The sequence below is a fragment of the Falco cherrug genome, chromosome 13, assembly GCF_023634085.1.
Source record: "Falco cherrug isolate bFalChe1 chromosome 13, bFalChe1.pri, whole genome shotgun sequence".
Lineage (NCBI taxonomy): Eukaryota > Metazoa > Chordata > Aves > Falconiformes > Falconidae > Falco > Falco cherrug.
The window spans coordinates 6,174,479-6,192,563 of NC_073709.1; the positions used below are offsets into that span (position 1 = coordinate 6,174,479).

The 18,085-nt window shown below is 46.6% G+C and overlaps 2 protein-coding genes and 1 long non-coding RNA gene across 3 annotated transcripts in view; all 3 read left to right on the plus strand.

Moving 5' to 3' along the window:
• The window catches only part of PAPOLG (poly(A) polymerase gamma), a 64,079-nt gene extending 63,155 nt beyond the window's left edge, over positions 1-924 (plus strand). Inside the window, exon 23 of the mRNA XM_055725994.1 lies at positions 302-924. Coding sequence (XP_055581969.1) covers positions 302-310 — 9 coding nt within the window. The 3' untranslated portion in view covers positions 311-924. The remainder of the gene's footprint in view (positions 1-301) is intronic.
• Positions 925-6,719: 5,795 nt separating this feature from the next.
• LOC129737298 (uncharacterized) lies at positions 6,720-12,683 on the plus strand. The gene is made up of 4 exons (XR_008734996.1): positions 6,720-7,887; positions 7,975-8,165; positions 9,091-9,300; positions 12,127-12,683. It is a non-coding gene; the product is annotated as an uncharacterized LOC129737298 (long non-coding RNA).
• A 4,169-nt stretch (positions 12,684-16,852) lies between these two features.
• The window catches only part of REL (REL proto-oncogene, NF-kB subunit), a 32,470-nt gene continuing 31,237 nt past the window's right edge, over positions 16,853-18,085 (plus strand). The window contains exon 1 of the mRNA XM_055726162.1: positions 16,853-17,044. Coding sequence (XP_055582137.1) covers positions 17,038-17,044 — 7 coding nt within the window. The 5' untranslated portion in view covers positions 16,853-17,037. The remainder of the gene's footprint in view (positions 17,045-18,085) is intronic.

Consider the following 18,085-nt stretch of genomic DNA (forward strand, 5'->3'; position numbering starts at 1 on the left):
GTGATAAGATAAACAACAAAGCAAATATGCAAAGTGTTTTGTGATAATGCACAACCTGGTAATATTACCATGCTTTTAAACAAATTCTCCCGCAAAGACTGTTAAAGGCTATTTTGTCCTTAACCTTTATGTCAACACGTGCATATTTGTAACTAGTCTCAAACAGACCTAGCTAATGGGTATCAAAGTATACGCCTTTACACAGATACTTGCTTTACAGTTATTTTCTGTTTGGTCTTACCTTTTTTTTCTTTTGTGTTTTTTTCTTTTTTTTTTTTTTTTTTTCCCATCTCCCTCTTAGGGTTTTTAAGAAGAATATTTAGGAAGAATGTAGGTTACTAGTTTCTTGGATTTGATTCAGCATAGGCGCGAACACATTTTGTTTTAACTCAACGTTTGATCCAGTGCAGCGTGACATCACTGTTCTGGAGTTTCCCTGGATGTTGCAGAAGTTCAATACTGCCCCCGGATTATTCAGCTTAGATCTTACTTCTTTCAAATAAAGTTCAGACTTCAATAATTAAACTTAAATGTTCTCCTTTCCTTGTGGAGTTAAGTCTTCTGTTAAAGTGGTTGCAAGGAGAGTTACTCACGCTTACAGACTCAGCGAGGGAGTCTCTGATATCAGACTTCCTACAAACTTTGCTGTTTTTTAGCTGATTGCTGTAGGTATGGCTTGGAGGTCCAGGTGGAAGGGGTGAGGGGTGCGTGATCAAATTCCTTAAAGAGGAGTGGTTCTGTATTGAAATTGTTTATGGTTAGTAACTTTGAGCAAGAAATTCCACTGCAGGAAGTAACTTCTTCTGTAGTTTTACGTGTTAGGTATAAGCAAAGAAACAGGTAACATGAAAGTTACATGCACTCCTGCTGTGGTAATGGATACCCCTGTTGAAGCTAAGGCTTATATATATTATATATAAAATATATTTTATACATAATATATATGTAACATGTTATATATGATACATGATATATATAATATACAGTATATGTAATATATAATATCGTATATATAATATATATTATGTATAATATATAGTGTACATATACTATATACTATATAGTATATATACTGTATACTATATAGTATATATTTTATATTTATATATATATATATAAAGTGTCTATCACCATGTTGATAAACATTCTTTGGAACCACTCTTGACAGTTTTTTGAGTTACCTTTTGCCTTAATGAATAAAAAGCAAAGGCGGGGGGGGGGGGGAAATTGTTTATCTCGACTTTGGAGGGAGGGGCGTTATTAATACTGCTTCTGTGTAATACTTAGTGACATAAGCTGTTTAGCCTAAAAACACAAGCAAAAATTCCTAGCTGTGTATTTGTCATTACCTCATCACACTTCTTATAAAAAGTTTGGCCTTGTGCATTATTCCAGTAAATGAAGAGCTGTGGTTGTAGTGTGCTGCGTATCTGTGCGCAGCCGAGGGACTAGTAATCGCCCTGGGCTGGAGGTGTTATTCATTATAGACGGTTAATTTTTTTTAAAGTAAATATTTCTTGTATCAGAGGCACTCGGTGCCTGGTCAATAAAGGAAATCAAGTGGCTGTAGGGAGCACCTCCCCCTGAGCAGTACCCTGCTGCTGGGAAAACCGGCATCTTCCCCTCCCGCAGGACCCTGCCGGTGGGCTGCCCCCCTGTCCCCCGTCCCTTCCCCCGGCAGCGTGGCCGTGGGGCTGCGTGCCCTTCCCCAGCGGGGAGAGCTGAGGGGGCACGGGGAGCTGTGGCGAGGGTTTCATGCCGTAGGGCCCAGGCGGGCTGGGGCCGAGGGCTGCGCGTGCTGTGACGGTGCTGGCATGTGGCTGCACCGCCGCGGTGCTCGGGGCCGGCCGGGGAGCCCCGCTGCAGCCCTGCGTGGCTGCTTGGCCCCTGACCGCTGGCCGGGGCGACTGCCGCAGCCCCCTTCCCTGCCGCTCTGCCTTCCCTCAAGCCCTGCTGGGCCAGGCCCCACTAGGCAGGGTACCGCGGGGTGCTCTCCAGCCCGGAGCTGGTGGGCTGTTGAGTGGTCCCCGCTGGTCATCATGGCCCCCCTTCCCGTGGCCAAGGTTTCCCTCAGCCGCCATCCACCCATGGGTGCCGAGCTCGGAGCGTGGCCCAAGGGCCCGGGGCTCCAGGCTGCTGGCCTTTGTGTGGGCTTTGGGGGGGGGGGGGGGGGGGCGGGGAGGGGAGGGAGGATCTTAGCAAAACAGTAGGGTGGGGGCTGATTTTTCAGTTGTTCCAGAAGGTTCAGCCTGTTGATCTCTCAACTATCTGACCTTTGAGAAATTGATAGAACATCAGACTGGGATTGCTTGTCCTTGGGCGGTTCCTCTTTGCTGGGAAGACCCTGTCTGAATCATCCTGCTCTCCTCACCTAACCTTGTTCCTGATTCATGCCTCATCTGATTCTGGACTCTCGCCTCTTCCTTTCTCACCCAAATTCATCTGTGTTTGAACAGGGTGGTACAGTGTTCTGTGCTGATGGAGTGAAAAATCCCAGGAGTCCTGAAACCCTAGGTGAAATAACCTACCCCGTTTCAGTTCTAGTGTGTGGTCACCTGGCAACCAGCGGACCGTCCAGCTTGCTCTCCCCAGGATGTGCCATGGAGAGAAAGCTGAAAATTTTGGCTACTTAATCAGGTCTAGCAAGCGTGTGTAACTCCAATGTTTGCAAAGGTTCAATACATGCCCAGATATGTCTGTGTGTTTTTCAAAGGAAGAGCAAGAAGTCCGGTAGTGACACCAGCACAGCCTCTGCGCTACATTTCATGTCCCTGTTTCTGAAATGTGAAGAAGTTAAGAGTTTCTTAATCAAAGTTTTACGAATTGTTTAAATATAATTAAAGCAGTATATGTTCCCCGTGATCATTCTTAGAAATGACTGAGTCATTTCTGTTCTGCTTTTCCTAAAAATCAGCTGAAGGTGCAGTATGTGTAATCATACGCTGAAGAAAAGTTTTTGGCAAACTTGGAGTAACTGAAAATGTGCACTTAAAATAGGAAGTGTCGACGAGCCATAACCAACAAAGTGCGTTGATGGTAATATGACAAAAATAACACACGCTACCTACTTGCTACAGCATTAACTAAAGCTAGAAAACGCTAGAATTTTCGTCACCTGCAGTTTTAATTCTGCTTTGTTTTGCCTGTGTGGTCACTTGGCAAGAACAGAAAGTTATCATAAACACTATATCCGTGTGTGTGTGTACACAGAAAAACAGCTGAGGTTTTGTGAATCACTCGATGTGTGAGTGCTTGGCTGTATGCCTTCAGCACGGCTTTAGTGTGTTTGTTGCGATGTTTGTTGGGTAGTTTTTTGTCTCTTACTTTTTTGATACCGAACTTACGTTTTGGTATGTACAGCTCTTCTACCGCTTGAGCAGAAGGACATAAACCTGTCATTGTGAGCAACACAACAGGGATTTCTAATGATTAAGCTAAGGAAGCAATAGCTATTCTAGGTTACACACTTTCTGCTCTCCCAAATGAGACAGACACTAAGGCTGTCGGGAAACCAAAAGCTGGTCCTGCTCCTCAAACGTACGTAAGAAACCAGAAGTCTGTAAGTATTTCTTGCAAGACTTGTGGCTGGGCATTACCTTCATGTCTGGTTTTGTCTAGGTGGTGTAGCATATGTTAATTTATTTATTATGTGTTATTTATATGTTAATTGTTCCCACTCATTTTGAGTGTCTACCATCTTTTGCGGGTCTTTACCAATACTGCAGCTTTTCTGCTATGTAGGACAACAGCTGTTGGTAGAGTCTGTAAAGCAACCCAGTGTAGGTTTCGTTCCATGCCTTAAAAAAAAAACCAAACAAAAAACCCCAACAACCCAATTTGTGAAACCATGAACAATAGGAAGATCATGGATGCAATATTTTCTGTACAGTGATGGTTTGCAGTAATTTAATTAAGAAAAACAAACAGGACACAAATATGCCTCTGGGAGTTGCATTTTGAGGAAAAGGACTATGTTGCAAACAGCGAAGTCCTAATGATGAGAAGGCAAGGGAATCCCCTGTTTCTGTTCCTCTGTTCACCCACTAAATCACTGGGTTACACCAAATGGTAAATTGCAGAAGTACAGAGATGTTTACTTTTCTGTAATTCAGGGTAAATATTTGGCACATGCCTGTAAAATTCTAAATCTGTTTACTGAATTATATTTCTCTTACAGACACAAGTAATCAAAAGTGTGTTAATATTCTCTCTCATTCTTATGTGTTGTGACCTCAAGTGGGGAAAGTTCAGTAAAGGTAATATCTCACTTTTTCTCCACAGTTATTTAAAGCTGTTTTCAGTTCACCTTTCAGTAACAAGTAAGCTGAGATGGATTGGCCAGAAGCCCAACCGTGGAGCTCAGATAGAGGTTTGTATGTTCAGACCCAAATCTGGTGTGTGTTCAGCCTTAAAGGTCATCCGTGATTTCGGTGGCTGTGATGTCAGTGGGGAAACCCTGCTGCACTTCTGTGTGTCCTTGTGTGAAGGTCTAAACACGTCAAATAAAAGCAAAGCAACTACTTAGAAAAGTTTAAGGCTTCAGTACAGAAACTAACCACAGGTTCTTAGTGAGTCCTAAGGCAGACTGCATTATCTCATCAGCTCCTGCTTGTAAGTGAACCTGGGGTTTTCTCGGTCACTATTCCTTCAGCTTAGATTGCTTTGCTTTTCAATGACTTGTTAAGGAGAGCTTTTGTTGAGAAACATGGGGTGCCCTTGTATTTGTTAAGTAATGGGTGCCACAAACAGAAATGTTTAAGATTTCCTATCTGAAATAATGGTGCCCGCCAAAACTTTCTGATTTGCCTTCAGTTTTGGCACTGTTGTGCCAAGGCTTCCCCTGACACCATGTTCTTTTTCAACACTACTTAATTCTTCACAAGGTCTCTGAGAAGGTTTTTTTCTAAATATCTGCTTTAACAGATAAGGAATCTAAGACATCAAGATTAACAATTTATAAAGGGTCAGACAGAAATTTTGTGGCTGATACCAGAAACTGATGCCAAATTCCCTGAACGTGTGAGATTTGTGGTGTTTGACCCTTTTTCTTCAGAGTCGTGCTCTCCATGCTTGCCATGGGGATTCCCGGTACAGAAGAGTTTCTGCGTCCAGCTAAGGACTGTTGTATCTCCAGAGGCTAGAACTGAAACCGACAGCTGATTCTCGAGCCACCACATATGTGACAGCCCACTGTTCTTTCTTGTTGCTTTTTTATAAGTTTGCAAATTAAACAACTTTTCCTTTCAGACCTTGGTTACTTTCTTAAGAAGAAAAGAATAATAATTGATTTTTTTTTCTTGCTTATTTTTGGTTCTCTACAAAAAAGCCTTGCTAAGAATTTTAGCAAAAAAATGCAGTGCCATAGGACAAGTTTGCCCTACTAAGTGCTGAGGGGTAAGTTCTTATATCTTACAGTTGTGGGGGTGGGTGAGGTTGGCAAGAGGGGATCCTAGTAATTCCTGACAGTAGAATTGTAAAAAAAAAAAAAAAAAAAAATGGAAGGTGAAATATTCTAAGGAGTTACTACTAGTCTCTACAGAAAATGAGTGGATGTAAAGTGTACATCCTTTAAAAAAAAAAAAAAGAAAAAAAAGGCAAAAATACTAGAAATTTAACTGTCCAAATTGTAGGTGGCTTTTTATATAGTCTTCATAGAGATGCCTGATTAGACACTCTGCTAGAGATGTCCTTTGCTGCTGCTGAACTGTTGCTGTGGCATCTAACCAGAATTTCTATGTGTAAGATGAACGTAGCTCTGAAGTGATTGAGTAAATCTTTGCAGAAGTATCTTGTCAACTGTTATGAAAAACTGGATATCCCATGGTATCATTTCAGCATAGGAGGCTCCATGCTTAAGGTTGTGCGTTGAAGCCACAGAGGCCTTAGGCATCACAAAATAATGTTGAACTACATGGGTGGGAGAGGCTCCATCACCTGATGAAACACGAATCCCTGAGATATAAGTACTGCAACACTGAGCAGTGTAGCACCTTGGTGTTGCCACGGGTTTGCCTCCAACTCACAGCCATGATACCAGACTTCTTTTATTATCATGCCCCAAATAATCCATCTTTAGATTAGCTGTTAAAAATTACTCTTGGCTTCAGTAGAAGCCAAATCCTTTTATTTAGAAAGGGTTGTAGCTACTGAGTCGAGGCGGTTGAATTATGAATGTTATGTATGTCAACTGGTGCATTGTTACAGCTTTCTGAATGAATGATAAGAGTTTACAGCAAGTTGCTGGTAGCCATCTCCCTTACGATACTTAAATGAATGTCACGTTTGCAGAGCTGCCTATTTTTATCACTCAGACATGATTCCAGTCAACCCAAGTGGAAGCTGTGCCTGTAAGAGAGGTGTGTGATGGGGTTCTTGACTCTTTCCTGTATTGCTATGAGCGTGTGATTGCACAGCCCCACATTTAATAAACTTGTTCCTGTAATCTGCACTTGCTCAGTGTGATGAACAAGGACAGTGAGCATGCCTCCAGGGCTGAGAACATGCTATCGCTTAACGAGTTGCTTAAAGCCCCTCAAACAAAGGTGGAAGAACCACTGGGCTGAGGAAGGTTGACATCCCCCTTCTGTCCAGTTTTAGGGGTGAGAATCCTCCTAGATTTCCGGAATAAAGCTGCTGATCAGTCTCTGTTGCTTGAGTGTGTTAGAGCAGAGATGAAGATGCCCTTGTAAAGGGAGCCGCAGAGTGTTCTGGTGCTCCCCTCCATCTTTCTGAGCCAGAGCAGGAATTTATGGGGGTACCAGGCTGCTGTTCGTAAAGCGCTGCTATGCACACTGTGTTAGAAGGCTCTGGGTTGGAAGACAGCCAGTGTCTTTTGCAAAAGTTAAATGGATTTTGGGTTAGAGGCTTAGGAACGGGATGATATTGCAAAAGAAAGGAGAACTGGACAGGATTGCCTGAGAATAGGGTGGCTGTGGTCGCTATTAAGGGGAGGGGAACACCCCCACCCCCCCAACTTTAGCCTGTTAAACAGTAGCTACTTTGCTGTTTATTGTTTTCATAAACCATAACCAATTTGGTTTTTATCACTGTAGGAGGTTCTTGCCACCACCTTCATCCCTGGCACACTTGAGTCCTCCTCTTCTTTCCTGGCTGGAGACTTCTGCTTCATCAGTTGTGGTGAATCAACTCTCTGTATATGGCTACGGAGCCAAACGCTCTGTTAAAGGGAGCAAAAATAACACTACATGTATTTACCCCTGGTTTTTATTATTTCAAATTAATTACAGGGATGTTTATGAGGCAGGGTTGCTGACCGCACAAATATAGGTTGTTCGTAATACATATAGTCTGGGAGAAACTATAATTGCTATGCTAAATATAATTTATTCTGTGGTTCCATTCAGCTGTATATTTAATTTTATTTTTCCATTCGTCTTCTAGGGCACTAGTAAACATTCTTCCAAGCAGGGATAGTAATGATGAGACAGTAATTGTCTGAGTAAATTATCCAAGCGGCCTTTCTGTCTTGTTTTGGTTTTTTTTGTTTTGGTTTTTTTTTTCACTTCCTACATTTCTGGTGTCCTCTGGCATCAGAACAGAAGTATATGTTAGACCTAGGCTATGTAAATGAAAAGTTCTGTCTACATTACAATTAAGAACATGTCAAGTCACATGGTTTCCACTTGACCAGCTACAGCAGTGTTGTTTTGCAAGTAAGGTTTTAACTGTGTTGCAAGTGTGAAGTCCTGAACTGACCAAATCTGTAGTAACTGGGTCACCTGCCGCAGTGGTTTTTGTGACATAGGTCCTGGGAATATTTGCAGAAGGAAGAATGCTGTAATTGCATAGCTGTACCAGTATTTATGTTGACACTGAAGCTTCAAGACGCATATTCAGGAAGCAGGAACAATACCATGTGTAACTAGGGTATGTAAAAGGGATATAAATTCTAGTTTTAAAAAACCCAGGCACTAAATGATGGGGACTTTTGAAGAAACACTGTAATTATTTCAGGTTTACATCTTAATGGGCTTTTTGCACCCTGAGAGCATTGACATTGCCCACTGTTGGAGGAAGAGAATTGGCAGCTGCAGCGTACGGAGCTGCGGGACCCCAAGAAGAGATGGCTGTACCGCTGGGTGGCTCGCTGTGACACCAGCCAACAGTTCCTGGCCTGTGGAGCTGGTGGCTACGTGCGTGACGGAGTAAGCACCATATATACCTGTTGTGAAGCAGAGAGGCTGTGTAACAGTATGTAGATACTATCATAGTTGCCCAAGCATGTAAGAGCTCAGAGGGACCGCAGGGGTGCCGTGCAGCCAGGGACCTGCAGCCGCCGACCAGCCCGTTGTGCTGCGGGCAGGACAGTAAATGCCCCGAACTGCCCCAAAGCCCTAGCAGCCTCAAAGCAGAGCGAGAGGCCAGCTGAAGGTGGGGGAACGGTAGCGCCAGCAATTTACAAGACAGCGATCGGCTTGCTGACAAACGCTACCTGTAAAGGAAGCTGGAATTCCAGCCTTCCTTGCGGCAGGACCTTCCGCTGGGACCTACGGCCCCCCTGGGCGGGCCGGGTCGGTTTGAAAGACTTGCAGCAGCAAAAGTCTCCAGAAGTGAATCGTGTGTCAGTACCACTTTCTGAATTGCAGCAGTCTAGGTGGGGGTGGGCCGTAATGAATCATAATTAAGCGTAGCAGCTAGCTGTACTTCAGGCAGGTCTGCCTGCCGTTAGCGTGCTGGGGCTGCTGGAACCAGCCAGCCACAGAATTCCCTTCTCACCGGGCTGCGCGGCACGGATTTGGTGGCTCGCTTACTGAGCTATGGGTCTCTAGGATCTCAAAAGCTTTGAAGTGGTATTAACTCTGAATTGGTTTACTTGCTGTTTTTTGCTGTAATGGTTTTGTAAACAGGGTAAGAGAAAGCAGTAACAAAAACTAAAACAGCTGTGTTAACTTTTTTGAAAAAGTTTTGAAAAAACTTTTTGAAAAAGTAGCAAAGTTCTGTAAGTGGAACTATAGTTCTGGCTTTTTTGTCTGATTGGGATTTTTTCAAGCAAATGGTTATGCAGATTCACAGAAATACTTTGCAAATGCAAGTGGGAACTTTGGCCTGACTTTATTTTCTGTTATGCAGATTATTTATGCAGGTTTCCTTTCAGTGGAAGCTCTTTGAGAAGGCGCAGTGAGTGATCTTTGGCTACTGCTCTTGGAGATGAGAGCTCAACTCCCCGCAGAGACTAACGCCCTCTGCTTTGTGCACGGCGCTCTCTGCACTCTTGCACCGGAGGAAGCACGCCAGTACGAGGAGGAGTTGGATGCAGGCATAGTGGCATTTACTGGGAAGGTAATAGTTTGCGTGGCCTTTCAGGAAATCATGGTAGTGACCACGAGAGGGCATTTTTATTAAGACACCGCAAACCCAAGTGCATTACTCATGATGGCCAGGGGAGTGGCATCAAGGCCCTTGACAAGCTGTTGCGACAGCCGGGTACGGGCAGTTCAGCAGCAATGAGGTGCTTCATTCTAACTGCCCGACGCCTCTTGGTCCTGACTCTTCTGATACTGGAGCCTGCAATGCTTATCTGCTCATCGATGGGGCTGGTTCGAGTGAAAATTTTAGCTAGTGGCTACCTGCCTCAGCCGTTGTGAATGAGACGGTTCCACGGGTTGATTTTCAGCCCTGCTGACTTGGCTTGCAGCCCAGGGTCCCATATGGAGACTAATCAGAAGTGGAGCTAGGACAGCAGGGGCTTTACTACGTGTAATTTGTCTTTTCTACCTCCGCATGTTAAGGCACCTTTCCGTTAAGCAGTTTTCTTTATATTCAACTTTACATATGACATTGCCCTTCTAGCTGACTCCAGGTCTTGTTCTAATTAATTCTCCTTGCCACCGGCTCGTTTCTGTCATCTCTCTCTTGGGTTAGGTCTTCTCCTTCCTCTGGTTTTACTTGCATTTACTTGCCAGAAGCAGCTTGTGGTGGCAATTCTCCCTCCGTGTCTGCTGTGTTTCCAGTCAACTGGCTGTGTGTGTCTAGCACAGGGCAAATAATCCGTTCAGTTCCTTTCTCTCACCGTGTGGTGTGCAACAGATGTCTTGAAGAATTATTATTCTGCCTGGCTTATTGCTCCTCTTAATCAAAAATAAGAGTCAGAAGATTGATATGTACGTCCTTTACTCACATAGAGAACAGTACTTTTTCCAGGCATCTGAAAATGTTGAGGCTCATGGTGGCTGGCACATCTGCTATACCTAAGGCACAATATTTCAGACTGGAAGCCAGGAGGATGTTTGAATTTTATCTATTTTCTGCAATATTAAGGTTCATAAGCGGAATTGTGTGCAGATGAACATGTATCAAACATATTGTTACATGAGAGGTTAACTGCTACATTGATTATGAGAGGGATGTCAAGCTTTCCCCAAATGTCCTGAAAGCAAAATTGACAAGTCGCGCAGCGACTGCCAAATGAACAAGGCTATGAAATAGCAAAACCCATCACTGTTCTGTGTGAGAAAGCAAGGGGGTTTTCAACCTTGTAATTAAGAAAGCTTGGACTAATATGTGTAGCCTTACACGAATGTTGGCCTTTTTAGTAAATCTAAATTATTTTTGTTGTGGCATGCCAGTAAATTGGATGTTCACTCACACACAAAGTGCAAACAGGCATGGTGGAGGCTAGCTGCCTGCATGGGATGAAGCAGCAGTGTGGTGGTGGCTTACTCACACTCTTGACGGTAAGGCCTCGCATGGTGAGGTGGCACTAGGACACACAGCCCCAGGCAGTGCAGGGCTAATGCGGGTACAGATAAGAGAGCAGCCGGCCAGTTTACAACTTGCTGATACGCTTTGCATACGTAGGAGGATTTTATGCATACACTGGTCCCAAAAGATGTTATGTATTTATGTTCAGCCTGAAGAGTACTGTCACTTTCTGTGATTTCTGAGTATAATCTTTTAACTGTACAAGTCAGAACTACACGAGTCATTGGGCTAGAGATTAAAAATTAAGGTGTAAGGCTCCAAATTAAAAGGAGATGCATCTGGTGGGGCCTTACAGAAACAAAATGCCTTATTATCTCTTTACGATGGGCTGCTGATATGGCTTTCCGAGACTCTTGAAGCTCAAGGTGATGTTAGGTAGCCTAAACTCGTTACAAGCCCTGAGGAAAAAGGGAAGAAGGCTTGTAATAAAACCCTGGATGAGTGATTGCTATCCTCTGTAGGTGGATTCGGTGCATAATGGCTGGCTGGTATGTGCTGGGGTTTGGGGCATCAGGGGAATTAATATGAGCGTACATTGCCCATTTTTTTTTCAGTAGGTAGTTTTCATGTTACAACTAAGGTACTCTAATAGCTTGCTGTTGCCAAAGGAACTATTCCCATCCTTCCTTCTGCCTCTCTACGATTTATTTTGGTGTGTGGCTGCTGTTAAAGCAATTCTACTGCTTCCCTTTGTACCAGCAATAGTGATCTGGCTTGTAGAGCTAATCTATTTGAAAAAATCATTCTGGGCAGAAGAAGGTTGTTTTCTGTTGATTTGGGTCCTTATGCCCAACCTGAGCTCATCCCTTCCCTATGTCCTTTCACTACAGCACTACCGGATCAGATAAATCTTGATTGTGGCATAAGGAAGTACTGTGCAGTTTGTCCCATTTCAGAGGTCACTAGATCAGCTGCGCTGTAATATGAGGCTTTTATATAGCGCAGTGGAAAAAGAAAACACTCCTCATTTTTTTTTTTCTTTGCCTGCCAACAAACATGAAAGACTTTTCTCTGTTAAAATAATGCAGCAACTCCCAAACTGTGGTATGTGTTCATAGCACTGGATAAGGAGAGAGGAAAAGGAAACACTTGAGGGCTGCAGGAGAAGGTGCCTGAGAACTTCTGCTCTGAAAACTAACTCTGGGAAGGCAAGACTGTGAATTAGAAAGTTCAGAGAGATTTATCAGTTTCTTGAGCTGAAAATACAGTGTTATGCTGCAGTGCCACAAAGCTAGCACTCTGGCAGGAACCAGGCACCTCTGCCCAAAGCTGTCTGCCAGAAACTTGTTCTGGCCTTGGTGCCACCACATTCCTTGCTGCTGGCACAGTCATTTCTGTGATTGTACCTGAACTGGCTCAGGAAAAACTGAACCAGCAGAAAAACAATCTTTTTGTTTCCTCCAGGTTACTTTTAAGCAAGCTCCCATGTGGCCAAAGCAGTGCTTGCAGCAGCATTGGAACACATGAGTTGCATACAGGTAAGGAGAGAAGGAGGGGAGACTGCCTTTTTCTGACACCACCGCAGCCTAAAGCGCTCCTGGAACTGTCATTTCATTGTGCTCGCCACTTTCGTATAAGGAGCAATTCATCCGCTGAAGAAATTGCATCATGAGTGAATAAAGTTGAAGTGTGGGAGCAAGGAAATCTCTCCTCTGATTTCTGCCGGGGAAATTGAGGCTCAGAGAATTAAATGACTTGCCTAAGAGTAGAAAGGCTGACTTGCCAAGAGCCAAATTCCAGCCTCCTGAATCATAGCCTTGTGCCTTATCCACCAGACCAACCTTTCTCTGTTAGCACTTCCTTTCTCTCCACCCTGTTTTGAGAGGAGGCACAGCAGCCCTGTTCTATGTCAAACAAACTCCAAGCGTGACACAGGAAGGCTTCCAGCAGAACGGCTTGAACAACCTTTGAGTTTATCGTTAATCTGGAAGCCATGACTTTTCTGGGAATGGTTCCTGCATTGGAACGTTCCTCAGGACCAATAATTACAAAAGCTTTAGCCATCAAAAGGCCTGAGCGTGTTTAAGTAAGAGGCCTTTGAGATAAAAAAACATACTTCAAACAGCAAAAGGTTTCTTAAGGTATCGAAGATTGGAAATTGCTAATCGGGAGTATGTGAGGCTGGAGATATAGTGGGCAAGAAAATAGGACTTAACTTCATTCCATAAGGAGAGAAATGAATGATTTTATTATCATTATTTTTATTCCTAGTATGATGCAGCTTATTAGGAGAGCCATATTCTAGAAGCACCTCAGCGCCTGCTTGGCTGCTTAGCCAGCCAGGTGACAAGCGACTTATCTCCGATGGAAGCCAGATAGCTGGGAACAGGAAACAAAGGCTTCAGGGTCTGCCTGGCTGCTCCTGTATCACAGCAGGCTTCCGTGGGCAATGCCCCTGCTAAGCATCACCAAAGAGCCATCATCCCAGGCTTGACAAATATCCACTCAGCCCTCTGCTGTAGGAAGTGTTGGTGGTGATTTGGGGTTGGCTTTCTTTTTTTCCCTCCCACTCTACCCTTTTCTCCTCCTGCTTGCCCCATGGCATTCCCTGCCGGAGCAGGAAGCGTAATTCCGTACAGCAGCTGTAGGTGTTAACTGTGCTAGTGCAGCAGCCAGTGAAAAGCAGGAGGGAGGACTTGTCTTCGGACTTGATAAGTGGAGGAAAATGGGATCTTAAAACAGTTTGCTTTAACTGGAAGACAGGAAGTGAAGCACTGGATCAAACTGGTCCAAGAATTCTGGTATCTTGCCTCTGGCTATAGCCAAAGTCAGCTGACAAAAATAATAGTGATGCACCTGGCTTTTGTTATGCAATGCTACAGGAGGGGAATTCCGTCCTGCTTTTTGCAAAGATCTGCACATGCCCAAAGTTATGACACCTTCTTGCTCTTCATGTCAGCTGCTGACAAGGTTTCTGTCATTACCATTGCCTCACTGTGATTCTCTAGTTCACATCGCTCTCCTGGGGTAATCCCTGTGCCATAGAATCAGGTGGCAGCAGAACAAACTGGTGTACAGGATAGTCACAGGAACAGAGGGATCTATCTGTATGCTTGCATGCTTTTCAGTAAGGCCTCATTAATTTGCTCAGGGTTTTGCCTTTTACTTGGGAAGGCTCTGTTTCTGTACAACTTTCTGTTAGTTTAGGAACGTGAATGTTTCAGCCATGCTGGGCTTAGCATAAAAGATCATTTTGTCCCACTATTGTGCTTTTCCCTGGGCATCAGCTTACGGCTACTGCTGGAGAGAGGAAAAACCATCAAGAAAATGTTCCCACTCCCACTGCCCTTCCTCCGATAACTTAATTCAAGGACTTCCCCAGCCAGATCTAGTCTCTATGTCTTCAGATGATGGGATCATATAGATTTTACACAGTGAAACACTTCGTACAGTTGTTTTTCCTCTAATTTTATTATAGGTTGCTTTCATTGTGGGGAAAGGGCAGGGGTACGAAGCAGCAGTTTGTGCCATAGATGCTGGGGGGGGTGAGATACCGCCTCAATTTCAAACATGCAGTCTTAAGGAGTCTCTTTGAGCAGCCTGTTCCTGCAAGCCCCAAGACTTAGAGTTCAAAAGAGCTGGAGAAAAATAGGGAATGTTTATTGATGTTTTAGTCATAACATGGTATTCGTATTGCCTGGCATACTGCCCTTCGTTTCACACCGGTTTAGGCTGTATACCCTACCATAACATTTTCCCTCTGAAGAAATGAGTAGGTACTCCTGTTTTGAGCCACCGAGCTTCCCAGGTGCTTTGGTCTGCGTCCATCCAGTAGCGCCGTGGGCTGGAGAAGGGGATGGGATCCAGGGATATAAACTATACTTAGGGAAGCACCTAAATTCATTCTTCCTGAAATGCCATAGTTTTCCTTTCTTATCTTCAGGCTGGTTTGCACAATCTCAGATAGCGAAGTGTTTAAGTCGCTTCAGAGGCCGGCACTGACAGCTCGCTTTACATCCAAACCTCGCATCTGCACTCCAGCTCAGGGGTAACAGCCTCGCAGGGCTTTTCCAGCTTCAGCTAGCCAAGCGGAGCAGCAGCCCTTTCCCTTTTAAAATCCTGTCCAGAGCACTCCCGTGACCTGCAGGGATGCCCTCAACTTGGGAGCATTTCCCCAGCTGTTCAACCCTGTGAATGAAGGTCGTCCAAAGCAGTTGTGCCACAGCCAGGTGATCAATTAAAAAAAATGAAGTAGCTTCTAAATATTATATGTTAATTAGCTAAATGCGCTTGGATGCGGGCACACAGCAGACAGAAATCTGGGCTGTGTGTTTTCCTATTTGCTGCTCTGCTGCTGTGTTCACGTGCCATCACGTTGGCATCTTTTAACCCCAGTGCTGAAAACGCAAAAGAAAAGCACCTACCCTCACCTCAACCTCTAGCTACCACCCTGAAGAACGTTTTGTTTGCCATCGCTGTCAGTGCATGCTTGTAGGATGCAGTGTGGATGTGTAGGTCAAGTCTAAGTCTGATTTAGAGTATCAGAACAACTTTCCTGCTTTATTTTACATCACCAGGCATAGGGAATCCAAGAAATCCCTGAAGACACAAAGATCTAGTCCTAATTTTTCATAGTTTTAGGGCTGTGTTTGTAACTTTTTTTTTAGGGCTGCTGGTTTGTGACTTTCTTGGGTTTTGGTTTTGTTTTGTTTTGTTTTGTTTTGGGGTTTTTTTGAAAGAAAATGAGAAATGGCATTCTTCTGGCAAGAAACTAACCTACAACCATATTATTGTTTCAGCATAATATCTACATATATTAATGTATCTGTTCTTCCCTCTAATCTTCTGGAGCTAATGTCACATTGATTATCCTCTGTGCTCCCTAGGATTCTTCTATTCTGATTCCAGTTATAAATTTGACAGGGGTGCAACCATCCTACCATATGGTGAACTGTGGATTGTAATAAGGAAAGCGTTGCTTGCAGGATGGAGAAAGATAATTTCTGTTTATAGGAAATATGATAGTTAGGCAAAATTAAGGTTCTAAAGGAAAGTCCTGTCAAGTTGAGAGGGACTACCAGGGCAGGAGGAGCAACAAGCACTGGGCAGCCTTTTCTGCTTAACTACCTGGGTTAGCGTATGGATCTGCAGGTTATGGAACAGCATTTAGTGCTGCGGTTCATTTCTATACATCCTGTTAAGCTTTGCTTTCAGAAAGGATAATGAGGAAAAGAAAAGCAGAAAAACTACCAGTTATGCACTTTGCTTGAGTGCCTTTGGGGGCTTTTCTTGTTATTTTAGTAATGTTTCCTTTTCAATACTAATTCATTTAACTGCATTTTCACGTGACAGTGTATTGCATACCTGAAGTAAAGATTTAAGGGGGAAAAAAGTAAATCTTGCTGATTAAATGCAGCCTTGTACCACAACTAGGTGTGGGCTTGGTGTTCCCCTTTTTACAGTGTTTTGAATCCCCTTGGACATGCCCGTTTGCTGCTGACCCCTCCACCCTGTCCAGCCGTGGGTCTGGGGGCTGTTCCCATGTGTCCAGACCCTTCGCCTGCCCAAGCTGGGTCAGGGCCGGGCTGGGATGTTTCGGATTTGGATCTGCAGTAGCGCTCTGAAGGTTGGGTAGATTTTCAGTTGACCGTTGCGACTTAATCAGCGTGCTGCGGATTAATTTTTCCTTCCCTTCAGTATCAGTTTAATTCCTAGTACGCGTGGTTCTGTTATCGCTGGCTGTGTGTGCAGCGGGGAAAAACATGGATAACGAGGGAGCTCGGTGCGGAGAGGTTTGGGGAGAGGGGAAGCGGGGTGTTGGGGGTGAGGGGTGCGGGGGGCTCCTAGCTGCTGCAGGGGAGGGTGAGGGCTACGGGCTGGCCCAGCTGCTCGCAGGAAGCGGCTCGGAGCGCCCCCGCGGTGGCCCACCGCCGAGGGAAGGGAGGGGGCCGGCGGGCGGCCCTTCCCCGCGGCGGGACGGGGCCTGCCCGGCTCCACTCCGCCTCCCCGGCCTGGGGGCTCGGCCCCGCTGGGCGCTGGGGGGCATCTCGGCCCCGCTGACGGGAGCTCGGCCCTGCGGGGGGACTCGGCCCCGCCGCGCTGCCCGGGGGCTCGGCGCTGCCCGGGGGCGGCCCGTCGTGGGGGCTCGGCCCCGCGGGCGGGGCGGGCGGGGGCGGGGGGCGGATAGGGCGCTCCTCCGCCCGCCGGGACTTTCCCCCTGAAAAGGGCGGCGTGCGGGGCGCGGCGGCGCAGCAGCCGGGGCGGGAGTCGGGCCCGGCTGTTTGTCCCTCCCTCCGCCGGCAAGTGAGCTGTGCGGGGCCCGGGCGGGAGCCCCGCGGCGGCAGTGGGCCAGAGCGGCTGCGCCGAGCTGTCAGCATGGCCGGTGAGTGGCGGGACGGGGCGGGGGGGGGGGTGTGTGCGCGGTGCGGGGCGAGCGGCCCCGCCGCCCCATCGCCGCGGTGCGGGCAGCCGAGCCCCCCGGCCGCCCCCCGTGCGGAAGCCCGGTGGCGGCAGAAGCGCTGCCCGCGGCGGGGGGAAGGCGGGCTGGCGCCGGCCCTCGCGCGGGGGGCGCTGCGCCTCTCCCCGGCCCCGGGGCGCCGCAGCCGCGGGGTGAGGAGGAGCGCGGGGGGTGGCAGCGCTGCCGGCCGCCTCACGGGCAGGCGGGGCCCGGCGCCCTCCGCAACGGGCCCTTCGGCCTTAACTGCGTCGTTGTCGCGTTTGGGCCGCGACGGAGCCGCCGGGGGGGGCCGGCACCAGCGCCCCCGGGCAGGGCCAGGGGCCGCGCTGCCGCCACGGGGCACCGAGAAGTTTCTCTGGGCTAAAACTGAGCGATGGGCGAGCCGGGGGCTGCCAGCCGTGCGGGGGGCGGCTCGCGGGGACCTTCTGTAGCGTTTAAAGAGCCGAACCTGCCCCGCAGCTGAGGCGGGGCTGTGCGGGGCTGGCGCGGCGGGAGCGGGCACGGCTGCTGGGGGGTGCCCGCAACTGGGGAGAAACCAGCCGCCGCTGTACGGCGGCACCTTTGAAAGGTTACGTTTTGTTCGAGCACGGCAAAACCTCAGCAGGAGATAGGGCGCATTTTGTTGCTTTTTTTTTTTCTCCTGGGCGTCTTTAATATGTTTTTAGTGTAATCAGGAACCAGATAAGGAATTTTTCAGTAGGGGAAGTTCATAACTTCCTGGTACTAGCAAGCTTCTGTAGTTGCGTTTTTTTGGTTGTGTTTTTTTTTTTTTTTTCCTCCACCCCCCCCCCCCCCCCCCCCCGCTTTTGGTTGCTGTTCTGCAATGTAACACGACAGCAAAGAGGAAGTTCCTGAGCGGTTTTTAGTCTCTGTAGGAGCCGTGCAGTTTTCGGGCTCCTAGCTAGATGACTGCGTTCTCAAATAAAAACGCGTTTATGCTTTCAGTTATTTCAGACTGAGCTGGAC